Below are 25,116 nucleotides of genomic sequence, written 5' to 3'. Positions count from 1 at the left end.
TCACCCTAAGTTTGACACCTTTTAAATATCTACCTTTTTAGTGAGAGATATTTATTGTTGACAGGTTTTCTGCTTTCCATCCACTGAAGCAGATGGCAAAAATAGCCCACCCAAGTAAAACCCAAGTGCATAATCACACTCTGGCAGGCAGGACTAAGGGGGTGATAGACCACCGCCACCACACTCACTACCCCCAAAAGTGACTCATTTGTTCCAGGTTCAAAATCTTTTTTTTTGTTTTTCCTTAAAGAAACCCAAAGTTCCGAGCACCTTCTTCTGTGTGATCAGCAGTCGTTTCTAGGATGGTGGTAAATATTCTTAGCATCTCGTATATTCCTGTCATCTTTCACGTTGGGTTTTCAGATAGGTCTGCGGAAGTTGCTCCGGAAAGGAACCATAGTCAGTATTGGGGTTGCTCAAAACAGAGGGGGGAATTGTGAGTAGATCACAATCCTTCAGATGAGCAATCTTAAAAAAAAACCCCAAGCAATCCTTTTTTTCGATTCCGTTAATCATTTTATATCCATTTGCCAGTTTTCTGGGTGTGTGCTGGACAATTAGGCTGTCTTTGTTGTAATTAATTGCCTGGCGTGTTTATCCTTCATTCTATTATGTTGTCTCTCGAGACCCATAGGGCTGCAAGCAGGGCTAAAAGTTGATGATCAGTCCCATGAGATTTAGGGCCAGGTGCCATTTTGTTCCAGTTTCAGTGTTTCATTTCCTTTCCGAGGGTGGAGGGGCATCTTGCCAGAAGCAGCCAGTTTTTATTCTCCTCTTCGACAAAGGGCCGTTATTGTTATAAAAATTCAAACAAAACACATTTCGAAATTTAAGCAGCAAGGTGTAATGATTTTATTTTAATTACAGAAATGAAGGCCCACTGGGAATTGTATCAGGCCCCTTGTCGGTTAGAGCCCTATTGCATTCTGCTCAGGGTTCACAAGGCCTTGTAGAGCTGCCGCATGTTTCCATATCAGGCCTTCTATGCTGATAACTACCATGAGCATCTACAGGTACTCCTTCAACTTTCTTAATCCAACCAGATGGCGCCTCCATGCCAGCAATTTTTTTTTCACTTTTTTAGTTTTGGATAAATATCTTTCATCTCTCCTAATGTTTTTAATTATCTCAATCTAATACCGATCACTGTCGATGAATTAATAAACAACCTACATCAAGAGTAGAATGGTATAGTCCATCAAAACTAGCACAACATGGTGTTTTCTTCCACTTTTAAGCAGTCTCCTTTGTCTTCCATGTAAATTACATTCAGTTGATCTTCAAACTTTGTATTTATACCCAGGTAGTCAACGATACTCGACCGAATATGGCTATAACTGTCGGTAGACCTGACACGGTGTCCAGCTCGAGTTGGTCCGGCATCGTTGGCAAGATGACTAATGTGACATTCTCAGAGAAAAGAACTCGTTTTAAAATATGGAATGCAGTTGACATCTGACGAGTTGTGGAGCTACATTGTTGAGGAGCTACAGTAATGGATAAATCGAAGAAGTTTTATGGACGACTGGGTTGACCCCACAATACCCTTGTTGCAATCCCCGCAAGTAAGGCCAGCCTGCCTCTCTGTCGGATATGGACAGATGGCGTGAAATCAGTTAATGCTGGTTAATTTCTGGCTGCCTTGGCAAGGGCGCATTACTTTGTTCACAGCAGAGTCTCCATATGAATCGGGCAGGTTTGTGAAATCGAGGACATTAAAATGGAGGAGCTTCCGCACTTTACGAACCAATTTTTGGTGGTAATATCTAACAAGATTGTCTTCAGTTAACAGCACACATTACAGTCAGAGAAACATTTGCTCATGAAAGGGTGAGGGTTATTGTGACCCAGCTTGACCACAATAGATACAGGAGGTACACCATGTACTCGTGGCAGAAACATGACCAGACACATGTCACTTGCTCCTTGGAAAGTTTGCCATCGCCAACGCCAGGGAAATTCCAGTTCCTACTCTGTTCCATATGCTAGTCAGACACGGTTGCTAAAACACCCACGTCCCTTGCATCACGGGGTGAGGTTTAGATTGTCTGATCCAGGAACTATCTCAAAACCTGCAAGTTCTGGCTACAGCTGACTTCAGCACCGGACTTTGCCACTTGCTCGGGTAAAGTAAGACTTGATGACGTGATGAGCCACAGTCTTTTCATCAACCGCATATGGTATTCTTAATCGGCATTTATTACCATTTATTCTTCCATTACAGATTTTGAGTAGTCATAAGTTTTACCTGTTTCTGGAATCAAAGATTAGGCTTTTACACGAGAAAACGTTTTCAAACAATTTTTTTTTCCAATTTAGTCGTTACACTCAACTTGCTTAATAATGCGGCTTGGAACAACTGAGTGAAAACTTTCAGGGTTCATTGGTTTTTCTTCTTTGATTTTTTCTTTTTGGTTTTTCTTTACATTATTTTCCTCCTCATTTACACAACTCCTTCAATACTGAGCACAATCCTTCAAATGTTCATTTTTTGTATGTTTTGTGAAGCTTTGTTTTCCAGCAATATCTCAGGGAAGGAATGGGCATGCTAATATCGCCAGAATGTCTTGATGACATTAAGCATAACCAGGGGCGTTGCTGGACAGGTCGCCCAAGGGGTATGTGCCATGAATGTTTTGTTTTTGCTGTGCCCCGAATCTATTTTAACCCCTTGACTATGATCGGCCACTTTAAAATGATTAGATTTTTTTTTTTCTAGATGTGCCACTTGTGGGTATCTGAAGTTCGAGACGGCCTAGGCCCCGAATTTCTTTGGAAACTAGTGATGCCTCTGAGCATTACTAAAAAAAGGTTACTCAATATGCTCTTCTTTCACACTTTCTATCTAGTATCCCATTTTAACGTGCACAGTAAACAGGCCTGTTTTTCCATGAGTTCCCTTACGAGAAACTTCAATGCAGGAGGAGGCCATTGGGCCCATCAAGTCTGTCCAATGGTTGCCAATCCATGGTTGTTTGTCCGATCCTTTGTTTTAGAGCTGAGGATCATGCTAGCATACCATTTTTAGTCTTTGGTATACCATTGCTTCCTTGGCAACACATACCATTGCTTCGGTTGGCGTTCGAAGCACCGACCTCCCAGACTCAGCGGATGCTCTAACCGTTACGCCGCTGAGTCTGGTCAATTATAAGACAATTCGTTAGGAAATTAGAGCTAGTGTTTCCTGCCACCCACAGAAGAATGAGCTTTTCACAGACACAATATTTGTAATCAGAGCAGCTATCTTCAGGCCGAGAAATGATAATGGCGATTATATGTTCATTGCATGTAAAGCGCAATAATTTAGCTTCTAGAAGCTTCTAGAAAGAAAATCTCTGTTGTAGTTTTCGACTCTATATTTTAGGGATCCTCAAAGATATCCTTGGCTAGGAGTTTTTGAGCATTAATCATTCCTTCGAGGAAGTGAGAAGCATTGGATGTTGTATTTTACCGAATGGGTGATACACTTTTTTGGAGTTTCCCCTTTCCAATCCTTCTTTGTTTGCATGCCGAGCTCGGTGACAGATGTCATAATTTATTTCAGAAATACAATGGGCATAAGCATCTTGAGAGTAGACAAAAGCAGGGATAGAAGCAAAGTGGGCCCGTGCTTTACGATGCCTCATCATGTATGCAAATGCCGGGCTTTCCGCAAAAAAAAAATACAAAAAAATGCAAAAATCTACACTAACCTGCATCGTGCTGATAAAGACACAATAGCAAATGCTACTTAAGGTTTACAACGGCAGTACAATGACTCTCATTGGTTCTTTGTTCGTCGCATTATTCGCACGAAGCAGTATTCAAATGCTTTAATGTGGCGTAGCGGCTTCAGATAGGCGGCGGACTCTGGGACAGAAGCTCGAGCGATGCGCCAGCCCGCGTGAGCCGGACGATTCCTTCTGATTTGAGTCGCCACTGCCATTCAACATGGCCGCGACCTGCCAACCGAAGCGGCCACGGTGGTTTACTGCTTCAGTAATGACGCCTACGCCACCGGAGATGAAAAACGGTGGTCATATCATAAAGTTATCGGCTTCACTTTCCGTACTTCACTTTTCACTCTATTTCTTCTGTATGGCCTGGTGTAGATAATGCTGCTGCATCGTACATTGCACCCAAAAGATTCCTCAATACTGAGCCACCGTCCTACTGTTTGTGCCAAGCGCATTCGGTTGCTTGCCTTGTTGGTCCTCGGGCTTTGTTTGGAATCTGAAATCGCCTTCACCACTAGAAAAAAAAAAGGAAAAGGGAAGTTATGAGCTACTTATTGCGCATTGGTTATTCATGTAAGTGAAGGTATCACTGAGTCATGTATGAAGCACTAAAGGTGAAAAGAAAGTGTAACTAGTGAGAGATGTTGCCACTATCAAACTTTTTCCAAACATGGAGTGATCCTTATGTGGAAGTGGTTGCTCGGGTTGGGCTTCGTATTGACGTGACTTACATCTTGTCTGCCTTGACTATTCATACAACATTCAGGATGGACTGACACCTACGCATCTGAAGAAAGCGAAGCTCATCTTCTTCTTCACACGCTACCCGAGCTCCACCATGCTCAAAGTTTACTTCCCTGACGTAAAGGTACGTCCTGGCAAAATCTCCAATGCTGGAATAAACTGCCATAATGCTTGTTGTAACTGTTAAAAATGGACTTCTTCTTTTGGCTTCACATTTCCTTGGAGCTCTTAGAGAGGAAGTAAAGTTTCTAGGTTAACTTTGAAGTAGAGAAAACAGTTGTTTAGTTCGATATAAAAGGTAAAAATTTTTCTAAAAGGACAGTTTAAAGGTTTGGTCAATGTCTGGTTAAAAAAAAAATGTGTACGTGCTAACAAGGATGCAAGTCTTCGTTGAGGACACAGAATCCAACTACAACCTAAATGGGGACATATGGATTTTACATTTAAATAATGATATAAATAAATTAATTCATATGTATAGGAAGTGGAGATAGTAAAGTGTATTAGAATAACTAAAGGTGTTATGTCAGTATCGGTGATGGTAAAGTGTATATAGTAAAGCGTAGTACTTCGTAGGCGTAGTACATTAAAAAATGTAGTACTTGGTCATAGATTGGTAAAAGTTATATAAGTGAATAATTAAATGAAGATGGTATGTTGGTGGGTAGCGGTGATGGTAGTGCATATAGATAAATTTAAAACTCACTGTTTGTGTTTGTGGTTGAGATGGTAAAGTGTATATAAATAAATAATTTGAGGTGGCATGTAGGTAATGGAGATGGTAAAGTGTATGTAAATAAATAAATAATCTGAGGTAGTATGTTGGTAATGTAGATTTTAAAAGGTATACAAATAAATAAATAATTCAGGTGGTATGTCGGTTGCGGTGATGGTAAAGTGTATGCAAATAAATAAACAATTCGAAGTTGTATGTCGGCACCAGAGATGGTAAAGTATATATAAATAATTCAAGGTGGTACGTCTGTAGTGGAGATGGTGAGGTATATAAATATATAAATAATTGAAGGTGGTGTGTCGGTACCGGTGATGGTAAAGTGTATGTGAATTCATAAACAATTCGAAGTTGTATGTAGGTACCAGAGATGGTAAAGTATTTATATATATATATAATTAAAGGTGGTATGTCTGTAGTGGAGATGGTGGTGTATGTAAATATATAAATAATTCAAGGTGGTAAGTCGGTACCGGTGATAATAAAGTGTATGTGAATTCATGAACAATTCGAAGTTGTATGTAGGTACCAGAGATGGTAAAGTATTTATATATATATATATATATATATATAATTAAAGGTGGTATGTCTGTAGTGGAGATGGTGGTGTATATAAATATATAAATAATTCAAGGTGGTAAGTCGGTACCGGTGATCATAAAGTGTATGTGAATTCATGAACAATTCGAAGTTGTATGTAGGTACCAGAGATGGTAAAGTATTTATATATATATATATATATATATATAATTAAAGGTGGTATGTCTGTAGTGGAGATGGTGGTGTATATAAATATATAAATAATTCAAGGTGGTATGTCTGTAGTGCCAATAAATGACCCAAAACCAATTCTATTCTTCCTGATGCATATATACTGTATGCATCATTAAAAGCAAATGTTGTTGTTGTTTCATATGCAGCCTGTGGTTGCTGGTTCCAACATTTCTGGAAGCACAGCTGTGCTACTGATGCAGTGCCCCTGTTACCAGTAAGCTGGTACTCATTTTTCTGACCTTGGAAGGATTACATGCTTAGTCAACCCACCTGGTGTTATTCAACATCACAACAGGGGCTTCAACTCAAGACCCTAAGATCACAAGCCAGCCACCTTAACCGTTAAGCCAACAGCAGGCTTATTAAAAGTAAATAATGACCTTGGACAAAGACCTTCATAATGACATGGGTGTCGGCCCTGTTTGAGAGAATGTCACATAGTTACTGGGTGGTGTACAAGGCAATAAACCACTGCGTCGGTCGCTGAGGCCTATCTTCACAAGGTCCGCGACGCCTACTGGCGTCCTTTTAACTGTCGCTTTGGGTCGTTTTACACTGAAGGGAAAACTTGTAGGAAGGACATGGCGATTGTGAATGTGACAGCTGCGAATATGTCTTTGCATAGCAGTAAGCAGAAAGATGGTGGCCATATGATTTTTTTTAAATCAAGTTTAAATTGTGGGTGGAGCCAGGCAAGCTCTCAACCAATGGGTGGGTCAGGGTCAAATTCAGTTAGTACTTGTATGCTGTGGCTGGAGGGATAGCGGGACAGCCCAGTGGGTAACATGATTGCCTTTGAGCTCTCTGCTCCTGGATCTTTTCCGTTATAGAATCAAATCCGACTAAAACTACCATTCTAAGGTAGTTACAGCAAGGATGCACCACATCTCGGAACATGCTGTCTTTCAGATGGGGGTGGGAAGCTGGCTGCCCCCATCCCATTTAGATTGTGGATGTTAAAGACCAAATTGTATCTCTCTAAAAAAAGGAAAAAGGAGGCCATTCCTAGTGCACTTGATAAATTCACTTCCTCGAGTTTATATGGATTTTTGAATTTGATTCTAAATATATGTTGATGGAAACAAAGATTACGCTCATGGTGAGAATAGTGTAATACATAAAATACTAGAACGGTACTCGGGAGAGCACGTACCTCCGCCAAGCTGAACAGCTTACACTTTGTATCGCACTGATAGGTCGAATGTGCATTCGGACCGGAACCAAAATCGAATCAGCTTGTTCTTGTCAACTACCCAACTCATCCACCAACTTTTGACATTATCCATCCATATTTTATTGAAATATCGTGCTTTATGCAGTAATTTTTTTGGCCCCGTCTCTCAATGGTGAATAATCACCTAAAAAAACAATTATAGTATCCAGATCCGCATCTTCATCAAAATCGAATCATTCCGTCCTTGTCGCACAAACCAACCGGTCCACCAAATTTAGTCCAAATCTGTCTATAACTCCTCCAGATATTGTGATATAATCCGATGTTCTTAATTTTCACAAGGTGTGTGCTATTTGTGTTGAAAGTTGTGAAAGCTGAAACCTAACATTGCTTTATTTTTCCAAAAGTGTATGGAACACATTTACTCAGAACTTTACAAAGAGGGAAATGGAAGTTAGCAAAGACTAATTTGAAAAGTTATTTCTTCAAAGAGAAATGGAAGCTCAATTGGTAGTGTTCTCCTCTCTCTTAGCTGTTGGTCCTGGATGTGATCACTCTTGGTAAATCTGACGAACATTGATATATGGTTTGTATGATGCAGTTGTTGTAATGATGTAATGAGTGTAGCATCATGGAGACTGTCATCATTTGGAGAGAACGTTAATTTGGCTATCTATAATAAAGTACATTATTTGAACGGATGTGGAGATAATTGATGTGGAGGAGTTGGTTTATTGAATGATAGTGGTGTTGGCGTTTGGAATGATCGAGGAATTGGGGTTTGGAATGATCGTGGAGTTGGAGTTTGGAATGATCATGGAGTTGGAGTGGCAGTTTGGAATGACATTGTGTGGGATTGCAGTTTGAAATGAAATTGCGTGGAGTGGCAGTTTGGATTGACAGTGCATCGAGTTGAAGGTTGGAATGACATTCCATGGGATTGCAGTTAAGAATGACAGTGCATGGAGTTGCAGCTTGGAATGACTGCGTGGGATTGCAGTTTGGAATGACATTGTGTGGAGTTGCAGTATGGAATGACATTGCGTGGGATTGCAGTTTGGAATGACATTGTGTGGAGTTGCAGTTTGGAATGACATTGTGTGGAGTTACAGTTTGGAATGACATTGCATGGGATTGCAGTTTGGAGTGAGAGTGCATGGAGATGCAGTTTGGAATGACATTGAATGGGATTGCAGTTTGGAATGATAGTGCATGGAGATGCAGTTTGAAATGACAGTGCATGGAGATGCAGTTTGGAATGACAGCATGTGGGATTGCAGTTTGGAATGAGAGTGCATGGAGATGCAGTTTGGAATGACAGCATGTGGGATTGCAGTTTGGAATGAGAGTGCATGGAAATGCAGTTTGGAATGACAGCATGTGGGATTGCAGTTTGGAATGAGAGTGCATGGAGATGCAGTTTGGAATGACATTGAATGGGATTGCAGTTTGGAATGAGAGTGCATGGAGATGCAGTTTGGAATGACATTGAATGGGATTGCAGTTTGAAATGAGAGTGCATGGAGATGCAGATTGGAATGACATTGCGTAGGATTGCAGTTTGGAATGAGAGTGCATGGAGATGCAGTTTGTAATGACATTGAATGGAATTGCATTTTGGAATGAGAGTGCATGGAGATGCAGTTTGGAATGACATTGAATGGGATTGCAGTTTGAAATGAGAGTGCATGGAGATGCAGATTGGAATGACATTGCGTAGGATTGCAGTTTGGAATGAGAGTGCATGGAGATGCAGTTTGTAATGACATTGAATGGAATTGCATTTTGGAATGACAGTGAACGGGACTACAGTTTGGAATGAGAGTGCATGGAGATGCAGTTTGGAATGACATTGAATGGGATTGCAGTTTGGAATGAGAGTGCATGGAGATGCAGATTGGAATGACATTGCGTAGGATTGCAGTTTGGAATGAGAGTGCATGGAGATGCAGGTTGTAATGACATTGAATGGAATTGCATTTTGGAATGACAGTGAACGGGACTGCAGTTTGGAATGACAGTATGTGGGATTGCAGTTTGGAATGACAGCGCGTGGGATTGCAGTTTGGAATGACAGTGAGTGGTGTTGCCGTTTGTAATTGACAGTGCATGGTATTTGAGCATGGAATGACAGTGCATGGAATTTAAGTTTGGAATGACAGTGCATGGGATTTAAGTTTGGAATGACATTGCGTAGGATTGCTGTTTGGAATGACAGTGCATGGAATTGCAGTTTGGAATGACATTGCGTAGGATTGCTGTTTGGAATGACAGTGCATGGAGATGCAGTTTGGAATGACATTGAATGGGATTGCAGTTTGGAATGACAGTGTGTGGGATTGCAGTTTGGAATGACATTGCATGGAATTGCAGTTTGGAATGACATTGCGTAGGATTGCAGTTTGGAATGACATTGCGTAGGATTGCAGTTTGGAATGAGAGTGCATGGAGATGCAGTTTGGAATGACATTGAATGGGATTGCAGTTTGGAATGACAGTGAGTGGTGTTGCCGTTTGTAATTGACAGTGCATAGTATTTGAGCATGGAATGACAGTGCATGGAATTTACGTTTGGAATGACAGTGCATGGGATTTAAGTTTGGAATGACAGTGCATGGGATTGCAGTTTGGAATGACAGTGCGTGGGATTGCAGTTTGGAATGACAGTATTTGGGATTGCAATCTGGATTGATAGTGTGTGGAGTTGCAGTTTGGAATGATAGTGCGTGGAGTTGCAGTTTGGAATGACAGTGCATGGGATTTAAGTTTGGAATGACATTGTGTGGGATTTAAGTTTGGAATGACAGTATGTGGGATTGCTATTTGGAATGACAGTGAATGGGATTGCAGTTTGAAATGACAGTGCATGGAATTGCAATTTGGAATGACAGTGTGTGGGATTGCAGTTTGGAATGACATTGCATGGAATTGCAGTTTGGAATGACATTGCGTAGGATTGCAGTTTGGAATGACAGTGTGTGGGATTGCAGTTTGGAATTACAGTGCGTGGGATTGCTGTTTGGAATGACAGTGCGTGGGATTGCAGTTTGGAATGACATTGTGTGGGATTGCAGTTTGGATTGACAGTGTGTGGGATTGCAGTTTGGAATTACAGTGCGTGGGATTGCAGTTTGGAATGACAGTGCATGGTATTGCAGTTTGGAATGACAGTGCGTGGGATTGCTGTTTGGAATGACATTGTGTGGGATTGCAGTTTGGAATGACAGTGCATGGTATTGCAGTTTGGAATTACAGTGCGTGGGATTGCAGTTTGGAATGACAGTGCATGGTATTGCAGTCTGGAATTACAGTGCGTGGGATTGCTGTTTGGAATGACAGTGCATGGGATTGCAGTTTGGAATTACAGTGCGTGAGATTGCTGTTTGGAATGACAGTGCATGGTATTGCAGTTTGGAATTACAGTGCGTGGGATTGCTGTTTGGAATGACAGTGCGTGGGATTGCAGTTTGGAATTACAGTGCGTGGGATTGCTGTTTGGAATGACAGTGCGTGGGATTGCAGTTTGGAATGAAAGTGTGTGGAGTGGCAGTTTGGAATTACAGTGCGTGGGATTGCAGTTTGGAATGACAGTGCGTGGGATTGCAGTTTGGAATGACAGTGCGTGGGATTGCAGTTTGGAATGACAGTATTTGGGATTGCAATCTGGATTGATAGTGTGTGGAGTTGCAGTTTGCAATGATAGTGCGTGGAGTTGCAGTTTGGAATGACAGTGCATGGGATTTAAGTTTGGAATGACATTGTGTGGGATTTAAGTTTGGAATGACAGTATGTGGGATTGCTATTTGGAATGACAGTGAATGGGATCGCAGTTTGAAATGACAGTGCATGGAATTGCAGTTTGGAATGACAGTGTGTGGGATTGCAGTTTGGAATGACATTGCATGGAATTGTAGTTTGGAATGACAGTACATGGTATTGCAGTTTGGAATTACAGTGCGTGGGATTGCTGTTTGGAATGACAGTGCGTGGGATTGCAGTTTGGAATGACATTGTGTGGGATTGCAGTTTGGAATGACAGTGTGTGGGATTGCAGTTTGGAATGACAGTGCGTGGGATTGCAGTTTGGAATGACATTGCGTAGGATTGCAGTTTGGATTGACAGTGTGTGGGATTGCAGTTTGGAATTACAGTGCGTGGGATTGCAGTTTGGAATGACAGTGCATGGTATTGCAGTTTGGAATGACAGTGCGTGGGATTGCTGTTTGGAATGACATTGTGTGGGATTGCAGTTTGGAATGACAGTGCATGGTATTGCAGTTTGGAATTACAGTGCGTGGGATTGCAGTTTGGAATGAGAGTGCATGGAGATGCAGATTGGAATGACATTGCGTAGGATTGCAGTTTGGAATGAGAGTGCATGGAGATGCAGGTTGTAATGACATTGAATGGAATTGCATTTTGGAATGACAGTGAACGGGACTGCAGTTTGGAATGACAGTGCATGGAGATGCAATTTGGAATGACAGTATGTGGGATTGCAGTTTGGAATGACAGCGCGTGGGATTGCAGTTTGGAATGACAGTGAGTGGTGTTGCCGTTTGTAATTGACAGTGCATGGTATTTGAGCATGGAATGACAGTGCATGGAATTTAAGTTTGGAATGACAGTGCATGGGATTTAAGTTTGGAATGACATTGCGTAGGATTACAGTTTGGAATGATAGTATGTGGGATTGCAGTTTGAAATGACAGTGCATGGAATTGCAGTTTGGAATGACATTGCGTAGGATTGCTGTTTGGAATGACAGTGCATGGAGATGCAGTTTGGAATGACATTGAATGGGATTGCAGTTTGGAATGACAGTGTGTGGGATTGCAGTTTGGAATGACATTGCATGGAATTGCAGTTTGGAATGACATTGCGTAGGATTGCAGTTTGGAATGACATTGCGTAGGATTGCAGTTTGGAATGAGAGTGCATGGAGATGCAGTTTGGAATGACATTGAATGGGATTGCAGTTTGGTATGACAGTGAGTGGTGTTGCCGTTTGTAATTGACAGTGCATAGTATTTGAGCATGGAATGACAGTGCATGGAATTTAAGTTTGGAATGACAGTGCATGGGATTTAAGTTTGGAATGACAGTGCATGGGATTGCAGTTTGGAATGACAGTGCGTGGGATTGCAGTTTGGAATGACAGTGCGTGGGATTTAAGTTTGGAATGACAGTGCATGGGATTGCAGTTTGGAATGACAGTGCGTGGGATTGCAGTTTGGAATGACAGTATTTGGGATTGCAATCTGGATTGATAGTGTGTGGAGTTGCAGTTTGGAATTATAGTGCGTGGAGTTGCAGTTTGGAATGACAGTGCATGGGATTTAAGTTTGGAATGACATTGTGTGGGATTTAAGTTTGGAATGACAGTATGTGGGATTGCTATTTGGAATGACAGTGAATGGGATTGCAGTTTGAAATGACAGTGCATGGAATTGCAGTTTGGAATGACAGTGTGTGGGATTGCAGTTTGGAATGACATTGCATGGAATTGCAGTTTGGAATGACATTGCGTAGGATTGCAGTTTGGAATGACAGTGTGTGGGATTGCAGTTTGGAATTACAGTGCGTGGGATTGCTGTTTGGAATGACAGTGCGTGGGATTGCAGTTTGGAATGACATTGTGTGGGATTGCAGTTTGGATTGACAGTGTGTGGGATTGCAGTTTGGAATTACAGTGCGTGGGATTGCAGTTTGGAATGACAGTGCATGGTATTGCAGTTTGGAATGACAGTGCGTGGGATTGCTGTTTGGAATGACATTGTGTGGGATTGCAGTTTGGAATGACAGTGCATGGTATTGCAGTTTGGAATTACAGTGCGTGGGATTGCAGTTTGGAATTACTGTGCGTGGGATTGCTGTTTGTAATGACAGTGCGTGGTATTGCAGTTTGGAATGACAGTGCGTGGGATTGCTGTTTGGAATGACATTGTGTGGGATTGCAGTTTGGAATGACAGTGCATGGTATTGCAGTTTGGAATTACAGTGCGTGGGATTGCAGTTTGGAATGACAGTGCATGGTATTGCAGTTTGGAATGACAGTGCGTGGGATTGCTGTTTGGAATGACATTGTGTGGGATTGCAGTTTGGAATGACAGTGCATGGTATTGCAGTTTGGAATTACTGTGCGTGGGATTGCTGTTTGGAATGACAGTGCATGGTATTGCAGTTTGGAATGACAGTGCGTGGGATTGCTGTTTGGAATGACATTGTGTGGGATTGCAGTTTGGAATGACAGTGCATGGTATTGCAGTTTGGAATTACAGTGCGTGGGATTGCAGTTTGGAATGACAGTGCATGGTATTGCAGTTTGGAATGACAGTGCGTGGGATTGCTGTTTGGAATGACATTGTGTGGGATTGCAGTTTGGAATGACAGTGCATGGTATTGCAGTTTGGAATTACTGTGCGTGGGATTGCTGTTTGGAATGACAGTGCGTGGGATTGCAGTTTGGAATTACAGTGCGTGGGATTGCAGTTTGGAATGACAGTGCATGGTATTGCAGTTTGGAATTACAGTGCGTGGGATTGCTGTTTGGAATGACAGTGCATGGGATTGCAGTTTGGAATTACAGTGCGTGAGATTGCTGTTTGGAATGACAGTGCATGGTATTGCAGTTTGGAATTACAGTGCGTGGGATTGCTGTTTGGAATGACAGTGCGTGGGATTGCAGTTTGGAATTACAGTGCGTGGGATTGCTGTTTGGAATGACAGTGCGTGGGATTGCAGTTTGGAATGAAAGTGTGTGGAGTGGCAGTTTGGAATTACAGTGCGTGGGATTGCAGTTTGGAATGACAGTGCGTGGGATTGCAGTTTGGAATGACAGTATTTGGGATTGCAATCTGGATTGATAGTGTGTGGAGTTGCAGTTTGGAATGATAGTGCGTGGAGTTGCAGTTTGGAATGACAGTGCATGGGATTTAAGTTTGGAATGACATTGTGTGGGATTTAAGTTTGGAATGACAGTGTTTGGGATTGCTATTTGGAATGACAGTGAATGGGATTGCAGTTTGAAATGACAGTGCATGGAATTGCAGTTTGGAATGACAGTGTGTGGGATTGCAGTTTGGAATGACATTGCATGGAATTGCAGTTTGGAATGACATTGTGTAGGATTGCAGTTTGGAATGACATTGCGTAGGATTGCTATTTGGAATGACAGTGAATGGGATCGCAGTTTGAAATGACAGTGCATGGAATTGCAGTTTGGAATGACAGTGTGTGGGATTGCAGTTTGGAATGACATTGCATGGAATTGTAGTTTGGAATGACAGTGCATGGTATTGCAGTTTGGAATTACAGTGCGTGGGATTGCTGTTTGGAATGACAGTGCGTGGGATTGCAGTTTGGAATGACATTGCATGGTATTGCAGTTTGGAATGACAGTGCGTGGGATTGCTGTTTGGAATGACAGTGCGTGGGATTGCAGTTTGGAATGACATTGCATGGTATTGCAGTTTGGAATGACAGTGCGTGGGATTGCTGTTTGGAATGACAGTGCATGGTATTGCAGTTTGGAATGACAGTGCGTGGGATTGCTGTTTGGAATGACAGTGCGTGGGATTGCAGTTTGGAATGACATTGTGTGGGATTGCAGTTTGGAATGACAGTGTGTGGGATTGCAGTTTGGAATGACAGTGCGTGGGATTGCAGTTTGGAATGACATTGCGTAGGATTGCAGTTTGGATTGACAGTGTGTGGGATTGCAGTTTGGAATTACAGTGCGTGGGATTGCAGTTTGGAATGACAGTGCATGGTATTGCAGTTTGGAATGACAGTGCGTGGGATTGCTGTTTGGAATGACATTGTGTGGGATTGCAGTTTGGAATGACAGTGCATGGTATTGCAGTTTGGAATTACAGTGCGTGGGATTGCAGTTTGGAATGACAGTGCATGGTATTGCAGTTTGGAATTACTGTGCGTGGGATTGCAGTTTGGAATTACAGTGCGTGGGATTGCTGTTTGGAATGACAGTGCATGGTATTGCAGTTTGGAATTACAGTGCGTGGGATTGCTGTTTGGAATGACAGTGCGTGGGATTGCAGTTTGGAATTACAGTGCATGGGATTGCTGTTTGGAATGACAGTGCGTGGGATTGCAGTTTGGAATGAAAGTGTGTGGAGTGGCAGTTTGGAATTACAGTGCGTGGGATTGCTGTTTGGAATGACAGTGCGTGGGATTGCAGTTTGGAATGAAAGTGTGTGGAGTGGCAGTTTGGAATGGCAGTGTGTGGGATTGCAGTTTGGAATGACATTGCTTGGGATTGCAGTTTGGAATGACATTGCGTGGAGTTGAAGTTTGGAATGATAGTGCGTGGAGTTGCAGCTTGGAATGACTCCGTGGGATTACAGTTTGGAATGGCAGTGTGTGGGATTGCAGTTTCGAATGACATTGCATGTGATTGCAGTTTGGAATGACAGTGCGTGGGATTGCAGTTTGGAATGAAAGTGTGTGGAGTGGCAGTTTGGAATTACAGTGCGTGGGATTGCTGTTTGGAATGACAGTGCGTGGGATTGCAGTTTGGAATGAAAGTGTGTGGAGTGGCAGTTTGGAATGGCAGTGTGTGGGATTGCAGTTTGGAATGATAGTGCGTGTATTTGTAGTTAAGAATGCATGTTCAGGTTCATGGATAATATAATGTGGGTATGGCAAAGGCATGATTGGTTCAATGACCTCTTCCCATGTTGAAATTTCCCTTTATGAATAATTGACATCAATCCTTAAAGAAACATCTTTATCCCAACTGGTTCATTGTTTATCCGGTTTTGTTAATGTTTCACTTTGTCACCAAATACCTACTGCAGTACAGGTATTTGTTTTTATTTTTCTCTTCTACTAAGGCACTCGATTCCAAATTCTTCCAATTGCTTTTGCCATTACACAAAGTATTTGGCATGAAAGTTTGAGGCTCGTGTGATCTGCATCCTGCTCTGTGGATATGAACAAAGGGAAGCGCAAAAATTGGACAATGTGTATATGCAGAGTGAGAGTCGATGGACCTTTGATAGGTGGATATACCAAAGGTGGATGGAGGTTATGTTTTCACCCCTGTCTGTCTGTTTGTCTGTCTGTCCGTTTGTGAACCAGATATCTCAAAAAGTTGTGGACGGATTCGGACGAAATTTGTCAGAGATGTAGCGTACGTGACAAGGTCGAAATGATTCGATTTTGGTGAAGATCCAGATTCGGATCCGGCTACTAGAATTTTTAAAGTGCTTCTTCACCATTGGGAGATTGGGCCAAAAACGATACATAGCAGGATATCTCAAAAAGTTGTGGACAGATTTGGACGAACCTTGGTGGACCAGTTGGGTGTATGACAAGGACGATTCGATTCGATTTTGGTGAAGATATGAATATGGATTCGGATATGAGAATTATTTAATTTTTAAGTGATTCTTCACCATTGGGAGATAGGGCCAAAAACTATACATAGCAGGATATCTCAAAAAGTTATGGATAGATTTGGACGAAACTTGGAGGAGAGTTGTGTGTGTGACAAGGAAGAAGGGATTCAATTTTGGTGAAGATCCGGATCCGGCTAGTATAATTTTTAAAGTGATTCTTCACCATTGGGAGATTAGGCCAAAAACGATATATAGCAGGATATCTCAAAAAGTTGTGGACGGATGATTTCGATTAAATGTGATTCTATCTATATTGTGATTTTCTGCTCTATTCTGGGATACAAAACGTTAACTGTTCACCTGGTGGAGGTATGCTCTCTACTGAGTGCCGTTCTAGTTTTTAATGTTTTGGTTTTCTTGTACGATGAGTATAAAAAATGCAGACTTGAATAGATAGATATTTAACACATGAAGCTTTGGGTCACAATTTCATGATAAGCTCAGTGTGCACAATTTAATGCTGTGCGTGTAAAATATGAATGTGTTTGCGAATAGTATGGGCCATCTATTTATTACGTACGGAAATTAAGGGTGGGATGGAGAGGAGCTGAAAGGAGATAAAATTGAAATTGAGAAAAAGGAAGAAGGACAGGACATCAAAATTCCACCATATTTGTGTACCTAATAAATATATAGCTCCTGTAAGGAAAGTCCAGTATTACATTTTACTATATATATATGTGATGGGCCAAGTATTACAATTACACGCACAAGGAAAACTTTGTTTTGGAGCAGAGCAAGTCTTACCAAGGTGCTTGTATAACACACATGCACAATGCAATATAGACGGTTTAAATAATAATAATTATTACTATTATCATTATCATTCCTTTCAATAGACTAATCAAGTAAGTTAATTATTTATTGACAAACAAATCACCAATATCGATTCTTTTGTGAGACTCCACCAATTAGCTATTAATGAACAAAAAAAAGAGAAAAAGATCAATTTACAAATCAATTGTTGTTGAAATCTAGCAAAAAATGAAATCCAAATTCTACATTTGATAATGCAATTGTTATAGGCCCATAATAGGCTGCCATTGTTTCCCAAACAATGAATGCCCTATCCCTTAAATCTATTATTGCTTTAAAAAAGGTGCCAAAAAGATCTGCAGGAATCTTAAACGGTTATTGTAATGAATACCACCATGATCTTGTAAATATTTTGTTTGAAAGATTGAAAAAAATCTCCCAGTATGGAAAGCATTGTTTCACTCATTGTTTGGGCCCCATTGTTGCATTTCTTTTAAGGAAGTTATACTTTGGCTGAGACGAAAGAAAAACTCAGCCTGGTGTAGAACAAAGATTGCTGGGCTGAAAAGGACATGTTTGCGTCAGACGGATGTGGGGCAGGTTCGAGTCCGCGAAATAGCGACTGCCATTGTTCGTCCATCTGCAGATTGAGTTGTCAAGCGCAATGACTTAATTTCATCTGTGATGGGACTCCGGGGGGCACTGGGAAGAAGGGCGCGGAGGAAGCCTGCTGGGAGAAGGCGGTTGTGAGGATGGAGCCGTGAGAGCCGGCCGAGGGAGGGAGGAGCGGAGGTTGGAAGAGCTGACTAAGAGCAAGAAACAAAGGTGGGAGGTTGGAGACGCAGATCAGGACAACAAGTGCAGGAGCAAATGCCGTTGTTTGGCTGCACTTCGATCATTAGCGCTTGATTGTTTCACTTCTTCATGCTGTGCGGCGATAGAGATGGAAGATTATCTGCTGCTGCAGCCGTGCGCCCCGATAAGGATGCTTTTGTGACCCTAATGGCGATTAGACTCTCCATGCCGTCCTCCCGCAACATCCCGTCCGGCTTTCGCGGAGCGCCTCAATGACGTGCGATTGATGCGATAGGGATCGTTCACACTTATACATATAAGAAACGCCAAAGTCTCCTTTCAATCTCCAACTGTCATGTCATGGACTTCTAATGTAGTCGATTTTGAGGTGCTGGAGTTTGGAGAGTGCAGCCGAAATCAGGGCGACCAGAGCGCCATTGCGGTTTGCGTGGGAGCCGACCGAAGATGGACCACTCTGCGGCCCCGGCTTTCTTCCGGAATGATTTGATCCAAATCTTCCACTTGTGATATGTCTTGGCTATTGGCTGGTGGTCAGGAAAAGTAGGCGACAGAGGGGTTTTTTCAGGAGAGCGGAGGGGTCTTTGCATGGTGACGGACTGAAAGGACTGGTTCATTTTGGCGAGTTTCTTTTTTTGGCGAGTCTCTGCTACATAAGGTCTCTGCAACTGGATTTTTCCAGACTTTTCCAGATTTTTCCAATTTTTCCACAACAAATGTAGTCGTGTTGCCACGCCGTGAGCATTTCTGGATGAATAAGTCCAGTCCTGGTTTCAGATATCTTTTCAGATAGATAGGCCTCTATATCTTCCCATCACGACACGTTTCGATTGCGAATTCTCAGATTTATTTGTCAACTCGGGAATCTTTTCCACTTTCAGGCACTTTGTCCATGAAGCCGCATTGAGTCCCAGGATTAGAGGGAAATTTTACAGCCTCAGTGGAAGCGTAAAGGAACTGACGGAGAGTAAAGTCAAGTAAAGTGCTGACTCCAGTCACTGACGATGTCCATGTTGCCGGAGTCAAGTGAAGCGTTTTTGCAGAAGTTTATTTTCTTTTTTCCGCACTTGGGTGCATTTTTTTCTCATTTGCTGACACTGTCAAAGCTTCTTCTTTGTGACGTGCATGTAGGAAGCCAACTTCTAAAGAAACTTGAATTTGGCTTCTCAAGGGTCCTTTAGAACTGACGCACGATGTCCTTACTTAGCTCTGCACTTTCAATTACAGCACAGGCAAGGGCCTGGACAATCGAAATCATTTTCTTGATGCATTCTTACCAAATTTGATGAAATTGCTCATGTTCAAACATGACGTCATAATGGGCAAGCCTGCGTGGCCGCGGTGGCCGCAACAATTCGGTTGCGGAGAAACTTTGGCCAAGACATCATTATACAACATAATAATGTGTCGTTCAAAAAGTTTGACCAACTTTTCACTTCTCAAGAAAGATAAGGCAACATAATTTATTTAGTATGTCTTCGGTAGACCTTTTTGAACACCCCATGCATGTTGAAAAGTTCAAAAAGATGATGAGAAGGTCGAAACTAATTTGTAAGTCAGATAGTAGGTCAGATATATTGCTCTGCATGTCCAAAAGTTAATGACGTCATGCTCTGATATCTATTAAATCGATATCTAAAAGTTTCTAAGTTATTTGCGGTTCACCGTCACATATTCACAATAATATTTCATAAAACATTCATTCAAAATGCAATTTACAAAGTAAAGCCAACATGTTGAAATCTCAATATCTGGAGACTCACCTGTTTGTGTATCTCCGTGTAAGTTTACATTTCAGAAGGAAAAGAAAGCTTGTTGCCACTCTGGCTTGTACGCTGCTTGTGAGTGTTTGACATTGGTAAGTGAAAGGGGAAATAGGCTTTATGACTAATAGAGCCTAGACTGCCAGATGCTGCCTGCGATACGGTGGGCAAAAACATGAAACTGTGAGGCCTTGTATAGTTCGAGCAAATGATGGACACAGATTGAGCGAGCCAGCCATATTGTGGACACCATCGTAGGGTTTTTTGTCCGTTTGCCACGCTCGCCTTAGCTTCACCCGATAGCCAGTGACGTGTGGTTTGGCAATGGAAACCTTGCTATGTTTTGTGTTCGCCTTCACAAAAATCTCTTCTGATTTCTTTTCTTATGAAATCTGATGGAAATCTGATGAGATCTCATGAGAAATTGTAGGTGGGAATAAACCCCCGTTATAATCTATTCTTTCGTAGGAATCACCTGGCAGCATCCACACTGACATGATAGTGATAGAGATATGTACACAAAGTATTACCAATGAAACAATAGTCCAACACATGCCAAAACATATTATAATGAGGTGTGTGTGTGTGTGTGTGTGTGTGTGTGTGTGTGTGTGTGTGTGTGTGTGTGTACATCTTGGATTAAAAGCAAATAATGTATGTATTATATCTGCATTTCTTGCTTGGATTGGAGTGTGTGGGACAGAAAGAAGGAGGATGTGTGACAAGGTGGCCCAGGTTGCCGTGAAAGGCTCATTTTGGATATGGAAGAAGTTTATGGAGGCACGTCGAACGGTGTAGGTTGAGGTTAGGGAATAGAAATGGAGGTGTGTGTGTGTGTGTGTGTGTGTGTGTGTGTGTGTGTGTGTGTGTGTGTGTGTGTGTGTGTGTGTGTGTGTGTGTTGCAGGAGTGGGTCATGAGTGGGTGTGGTTTTGCATGAATGGTTTTGCATGTTTGCATGAGTGGTGCATGTATGTTGGTAAGGGTAGGTGGTTGGTTCTGTGTGTTTTTCCTTTGGTTTTTTTTGTTACTATTATTATTTCTTATTTTGTGTATATGAGTGAGTGAGTGAGTGAGGGTGTGTGTTTTTGCATGAATGAATTTTTGCATGAGTGTGTGTGTTTTTGTATGTTGAGTGGTGTATGTTGTAAGGGTAGGTGGTTGGTTGGTGTTGTGTGTGGATGTGTTTGGATGTGTGTGTATGAATGATCTGGTGTGTTTTGTTAGTGAGTGGTGAAGGGTATAAAGGTGAGTGTTTGAGTGTTCCACCATGTTTGTTTGTTGCTGTGGATTCTGGATGTGGAGGTGTTGCTGTTGTAGTCTGCGTTTGCACTGGCTGGGGGTGGGTATGTACGCATCCAGGTGTAGTGGCTGCATGTGGATGTGTATGTGCCCCTGCTGGCCCACCTTAGCTGACCGTATCGAGGTTGAAGGGCCAAAACGGGCTGATGCTGAGGACCTCGACTGAGGACCCGGTCAGTGTGGCACACTTGTGACCAGGTGTGTTTTGAACTTATATATATATATATATATATATATATATATATATATATATATATATATATGTATATATGTATACATATATATGTATATATGTATATATATGTATACTACATATACTACATGACCAAAAGTATGTGGACACAAACATCACACATCTCATTCCAAATTAATGGGCATTAATATGGAGTTCGTCCCCCCTTTGTTGATATAACAACCTCCACTCTTCTGGGAAGGCTTTCCACGAGATGTTAGAACATTGCTGCAGGGATTTGCTTCCATTCAGCCACAAGACCATGAGTGAGGTCGGGCACTGATGTTGGGCGATTAGGCCTGGCTCGCTGTCGGCGTTCCAATTCATCCCAAAGGTGTTCAATAGGGTTGAGGTCAGGGCTCTGTGCAGGCCAGTCAAGTTCTTCCACACCGATCTCGACAAACCATTTCTGTATTGACCTTGCTTTGTGCACGGGGGCATTGTCATGCTGAAACAGTAAAAGGGCCTTCCCCAAACTGTTGCCACAAAGTTGGAAGCACACAATTGTCTAGAATGTCATTGTATGCTGTAGCGTTAAGATTTCCCTTCACTGGAACAAAGTGGCCAAGCCGGAACCATGAAAAACAGCCCCAGAGCATTATTCCCCTCCACCAAACTTTACAGTTGGCACTTTGCATTCAGGCAGTTGCGTTCTCCTGACATCCGCCAAACCCAGATTCGTCCATCGTACTGCCAGATGGTGAAGCGTGATTCATCACTCTAGAGAACGCATTTCCACTGCTCCAGTGTCCAATGGCGGTGAGCTTTACACCACTCCAGCCGACGCTTGGCATTGCGCATGGTGATCTTAGACTTGTGTGCGGCTGCTCGACCATGGAAACCCATTTCATGAAGCTCCTGACGAACAGTTGTTGTGCTGAAGTTGCTTCCAGATGCAGTTTGGAAGTTGGTAGTGAGTGTTGTAATCGAGGACAGACGATTTTTACGTGCTATGCACTTCAGCACTCGGCGGTCCCGTCCTGTGAGCTTGTGTGGCCTACCACTTTGCGGCTGGGCTGTTGTTGCTTCTAGACGTTTCCACTTCACAATAACAGCACTTACACTTGCCCGGGGAAGCTCTAGCAGGGCAGAAATTTGACGAACTGACTTGTTGGAAAGGTGGAATCCTATGACAGTGCCATGTTGAAAGTCACTGAGCTCTTCAGTATGGCCCCTTCTCCTGCCAATGTTTGTCTATGGAGATTGCATGGCTGTGTGCTTGATTATATATACCTCTCAGCAATGGGTGTGGCTGAAATAGCAGAATCCACGAATTAGAAGGGGTGTCCGCATCCGTTTGGTCATGTAGCCAAAAGTTTTGGTTTTTGGTCATATTTATATATGACTTCTAAAGTCTAAAGATTGCTGAGATATATATATATATATGCACATATATATATATATGTGCAGTGTGTTGTATTGTTGTATTGTGCTGTCACTGAACTACTTACTCCCTCAAACTTTTGTGAAATCGTACCAAACATTTGGTATGCACCCATCTCTCCCGTGTGTATGTCCTAAGGGTATTATTTTTGAAAAAATTTGAATTATTTATGCCTCTGCTGACAAAGTCGCCGGAGGCATTATGTTCTTGGGTTGTCTGTCCGTCCGTCCGTAGGTTCGTATGTCTGTCCGTCTGTTCTAAACCTCGATTTTCTCAGCAACCGTATGACCGATTGAGACTTAACTTTCAGGATAGGAGTGACACTCATGCAGTATGTTTTTATGATCATTGTAATGTCATAGGTCACGTGGTATAGCATCCATCTTGGATTAAAAGCAAATAATAATAAAAATTATTTCTCTGAAACCGCCTAATGGAAAAATTTGAAACTTGGCACATTGTCAAGTACTCCCAATGGGGACCAAAAGCATGATAATGATGACATCATAGGTGAAGTGGTATACCAGCCAAAAATGTTTTAATCGAATTACTTATCCTAAAAATCTGAAATTGCATGCACATGATCTATGACCCATTTGTATTTAAATATTAAATTTATGACATCTGAGGTCACATGGTTTGGCAGCCATTTTGGATTGAATGCAATGAATGAATGATCGTTTTAAGGCCATTTTTCCCCGCTAGAGTGGGGGTTAGCCTTGCGGGCCCCATGACAATCATGGTTCCCTGTTTGAGGCAATGTTTTTATGGCCGGATGCCCTTCCTGACGCCAACCCTTGGTCACGCTCTTACGATGCGCAGGGATACGGTGTACCTATTCTAAATCGGGGTACACACCGTGATCATTCATCCCAGCAAGCTGGTACTCAATTTGCCGACCTCGGAAGGATGACAGGCTGAGTCAACCCCCCTGGCGTTAATTCAGCGATCGACCGGGATTCGAACCCAGGATCCTAGGATCCCAAGCCGGCACCCTAACCGCTAAGCCAACACCAACACCAGGATTACCACCATTTAGAGGCCATTTTTAGAACACCTTAGATTAGAACATTAGATTTTAGAACATTTTAGAACATTTTTAGAACATTTTTTTAGAGGTTTAGAACACCAACACCAGGATTGAAGGAAAATATTAAATATGTCTGAAACTGCTCACCCAATCGATGCGAAATTTTATAAATATTGTTATGAATTTGGTAATGCAACATCTAGAGCTAGGTAGATCTGAATAGGTAGGTATTCGGCTGTCGTGACAGGGACTCTCCATGTAATAAGTTATTGATGTTCAGGCGGTTGTCGGGGTAAGATGTATGAGTGTGGATCTACCTGGAGATTCGAGTGTTAAATAGTGAGGGATTAAAGGTAACGCCCCTGTGAGTATCACCTAGTAATCAAACCTTTGTCCTTTATGGCACTGCAAACCACATAAACATTAGTTAGGTCCTTAGTGCAACATTAAATAATTCCCTTTCCCTGACATTGACTTCGTAATAAATGGGCACCACCAGGCCAAGAACACCGCCACAATACACCGCCACCGTTTACACCTCCAAGGCCTGCAAACCTCGCCTGCGCACCTCAAAGGCCTACCAACCTCGCTGGCACGTGTTACACCAGGACCGCGGGGTCACGGACGGGAGATGTCAGGAGTCGCATGCCGCAGAGGGCGTGACCTGGGCGAGTTGGGAGGCTATGATTGGCTGAGGAGCGCGCCAATGTGACGTCATCGGCCACCAATATAGGCGACGGTCGGACGCCATTTCGGCAGTTCGAGTGGAGTCCAGAGTTGAGTTGAGTTCAGTTCGAGTGGAGTCCAGAGTTGAGAGAGTTGAGTCGCAGAGTTCGTTGTTACAGTTCCGTACCAGAGTTCGTGGCAGTTGGCACAGGACACGGTTCGTTGCACAGTTCGTCGGAGTTGGCACAGGACACGGTTCGTTGAACATTCGTGACCACAGCTCGTTGCAGTTGGCACTTGGTTTTGGTTGCTTCGTGCAGCCCTGCGGTGGACCGTTGGAGCAAAGGAGCTCGTGGTGTGTGTGGGCCGTTGGACCGACGAGGCCTGGTGGCGCTTGGAGGCGGACGCAGAGGGCCGTGGAACTTGGAGCGAGGTGTGCGATCGGGCCGAAAGGAGCGGTGTTGGACGGCAGCCACAAAGACGACGAAAGACTAGATAAGCCCGAATTCGCGTACATTTTGAACGACGTGACGTGTTCTTTTCGTAATTAATCTCCCTCGTTTTGTGTTTGATATCAGTCGTGTGGGGACGTCCCGATTTAGTTATTAG

At 42.6% G+C, this 25,116-nt stretch overlaps 1 protein-coding gene across 1 annotated transcript in view; it reads left to right on the top strand.

Annotated features, from left to right (window-relative positions):
• The window catches only part of LOC137436987 (uncharacterized), an 82,728-nt gene that overhangs the window by 12,550 nt on the left and 45,062 nt on the right, over positions 1-25,116 (top strand). Inside the window, exon 3 of the mRNA XM_078787003.1 lies at positions 4,474-4,584. Coding sequence (XP_078643129.1) covers positions 4,474-4,584 — 111 coding nt within the window. The remainder of the gene's footprint in view (positions 1-4,473; positions 4,585-25,116) is intronic.

Source organism: Myxine glutinosa, chromosome 11 (assembly GCF_964187855.1).
Source record: "Myxine glutinosa chromosome 11, kmMyxGlut1.1, whole genome shotgun sequence".
NCBI lineage: Eukaryota > Metazoa > Chordata > Myxini > Myxiniformes > Myxinidae > Myxine > Myxine glutinosa.
The sequence above is the reverse complement of the archived record's forward strand: the minus strand, read 5'-3'. Positions and strand labels throughout refer to the sequence as shown.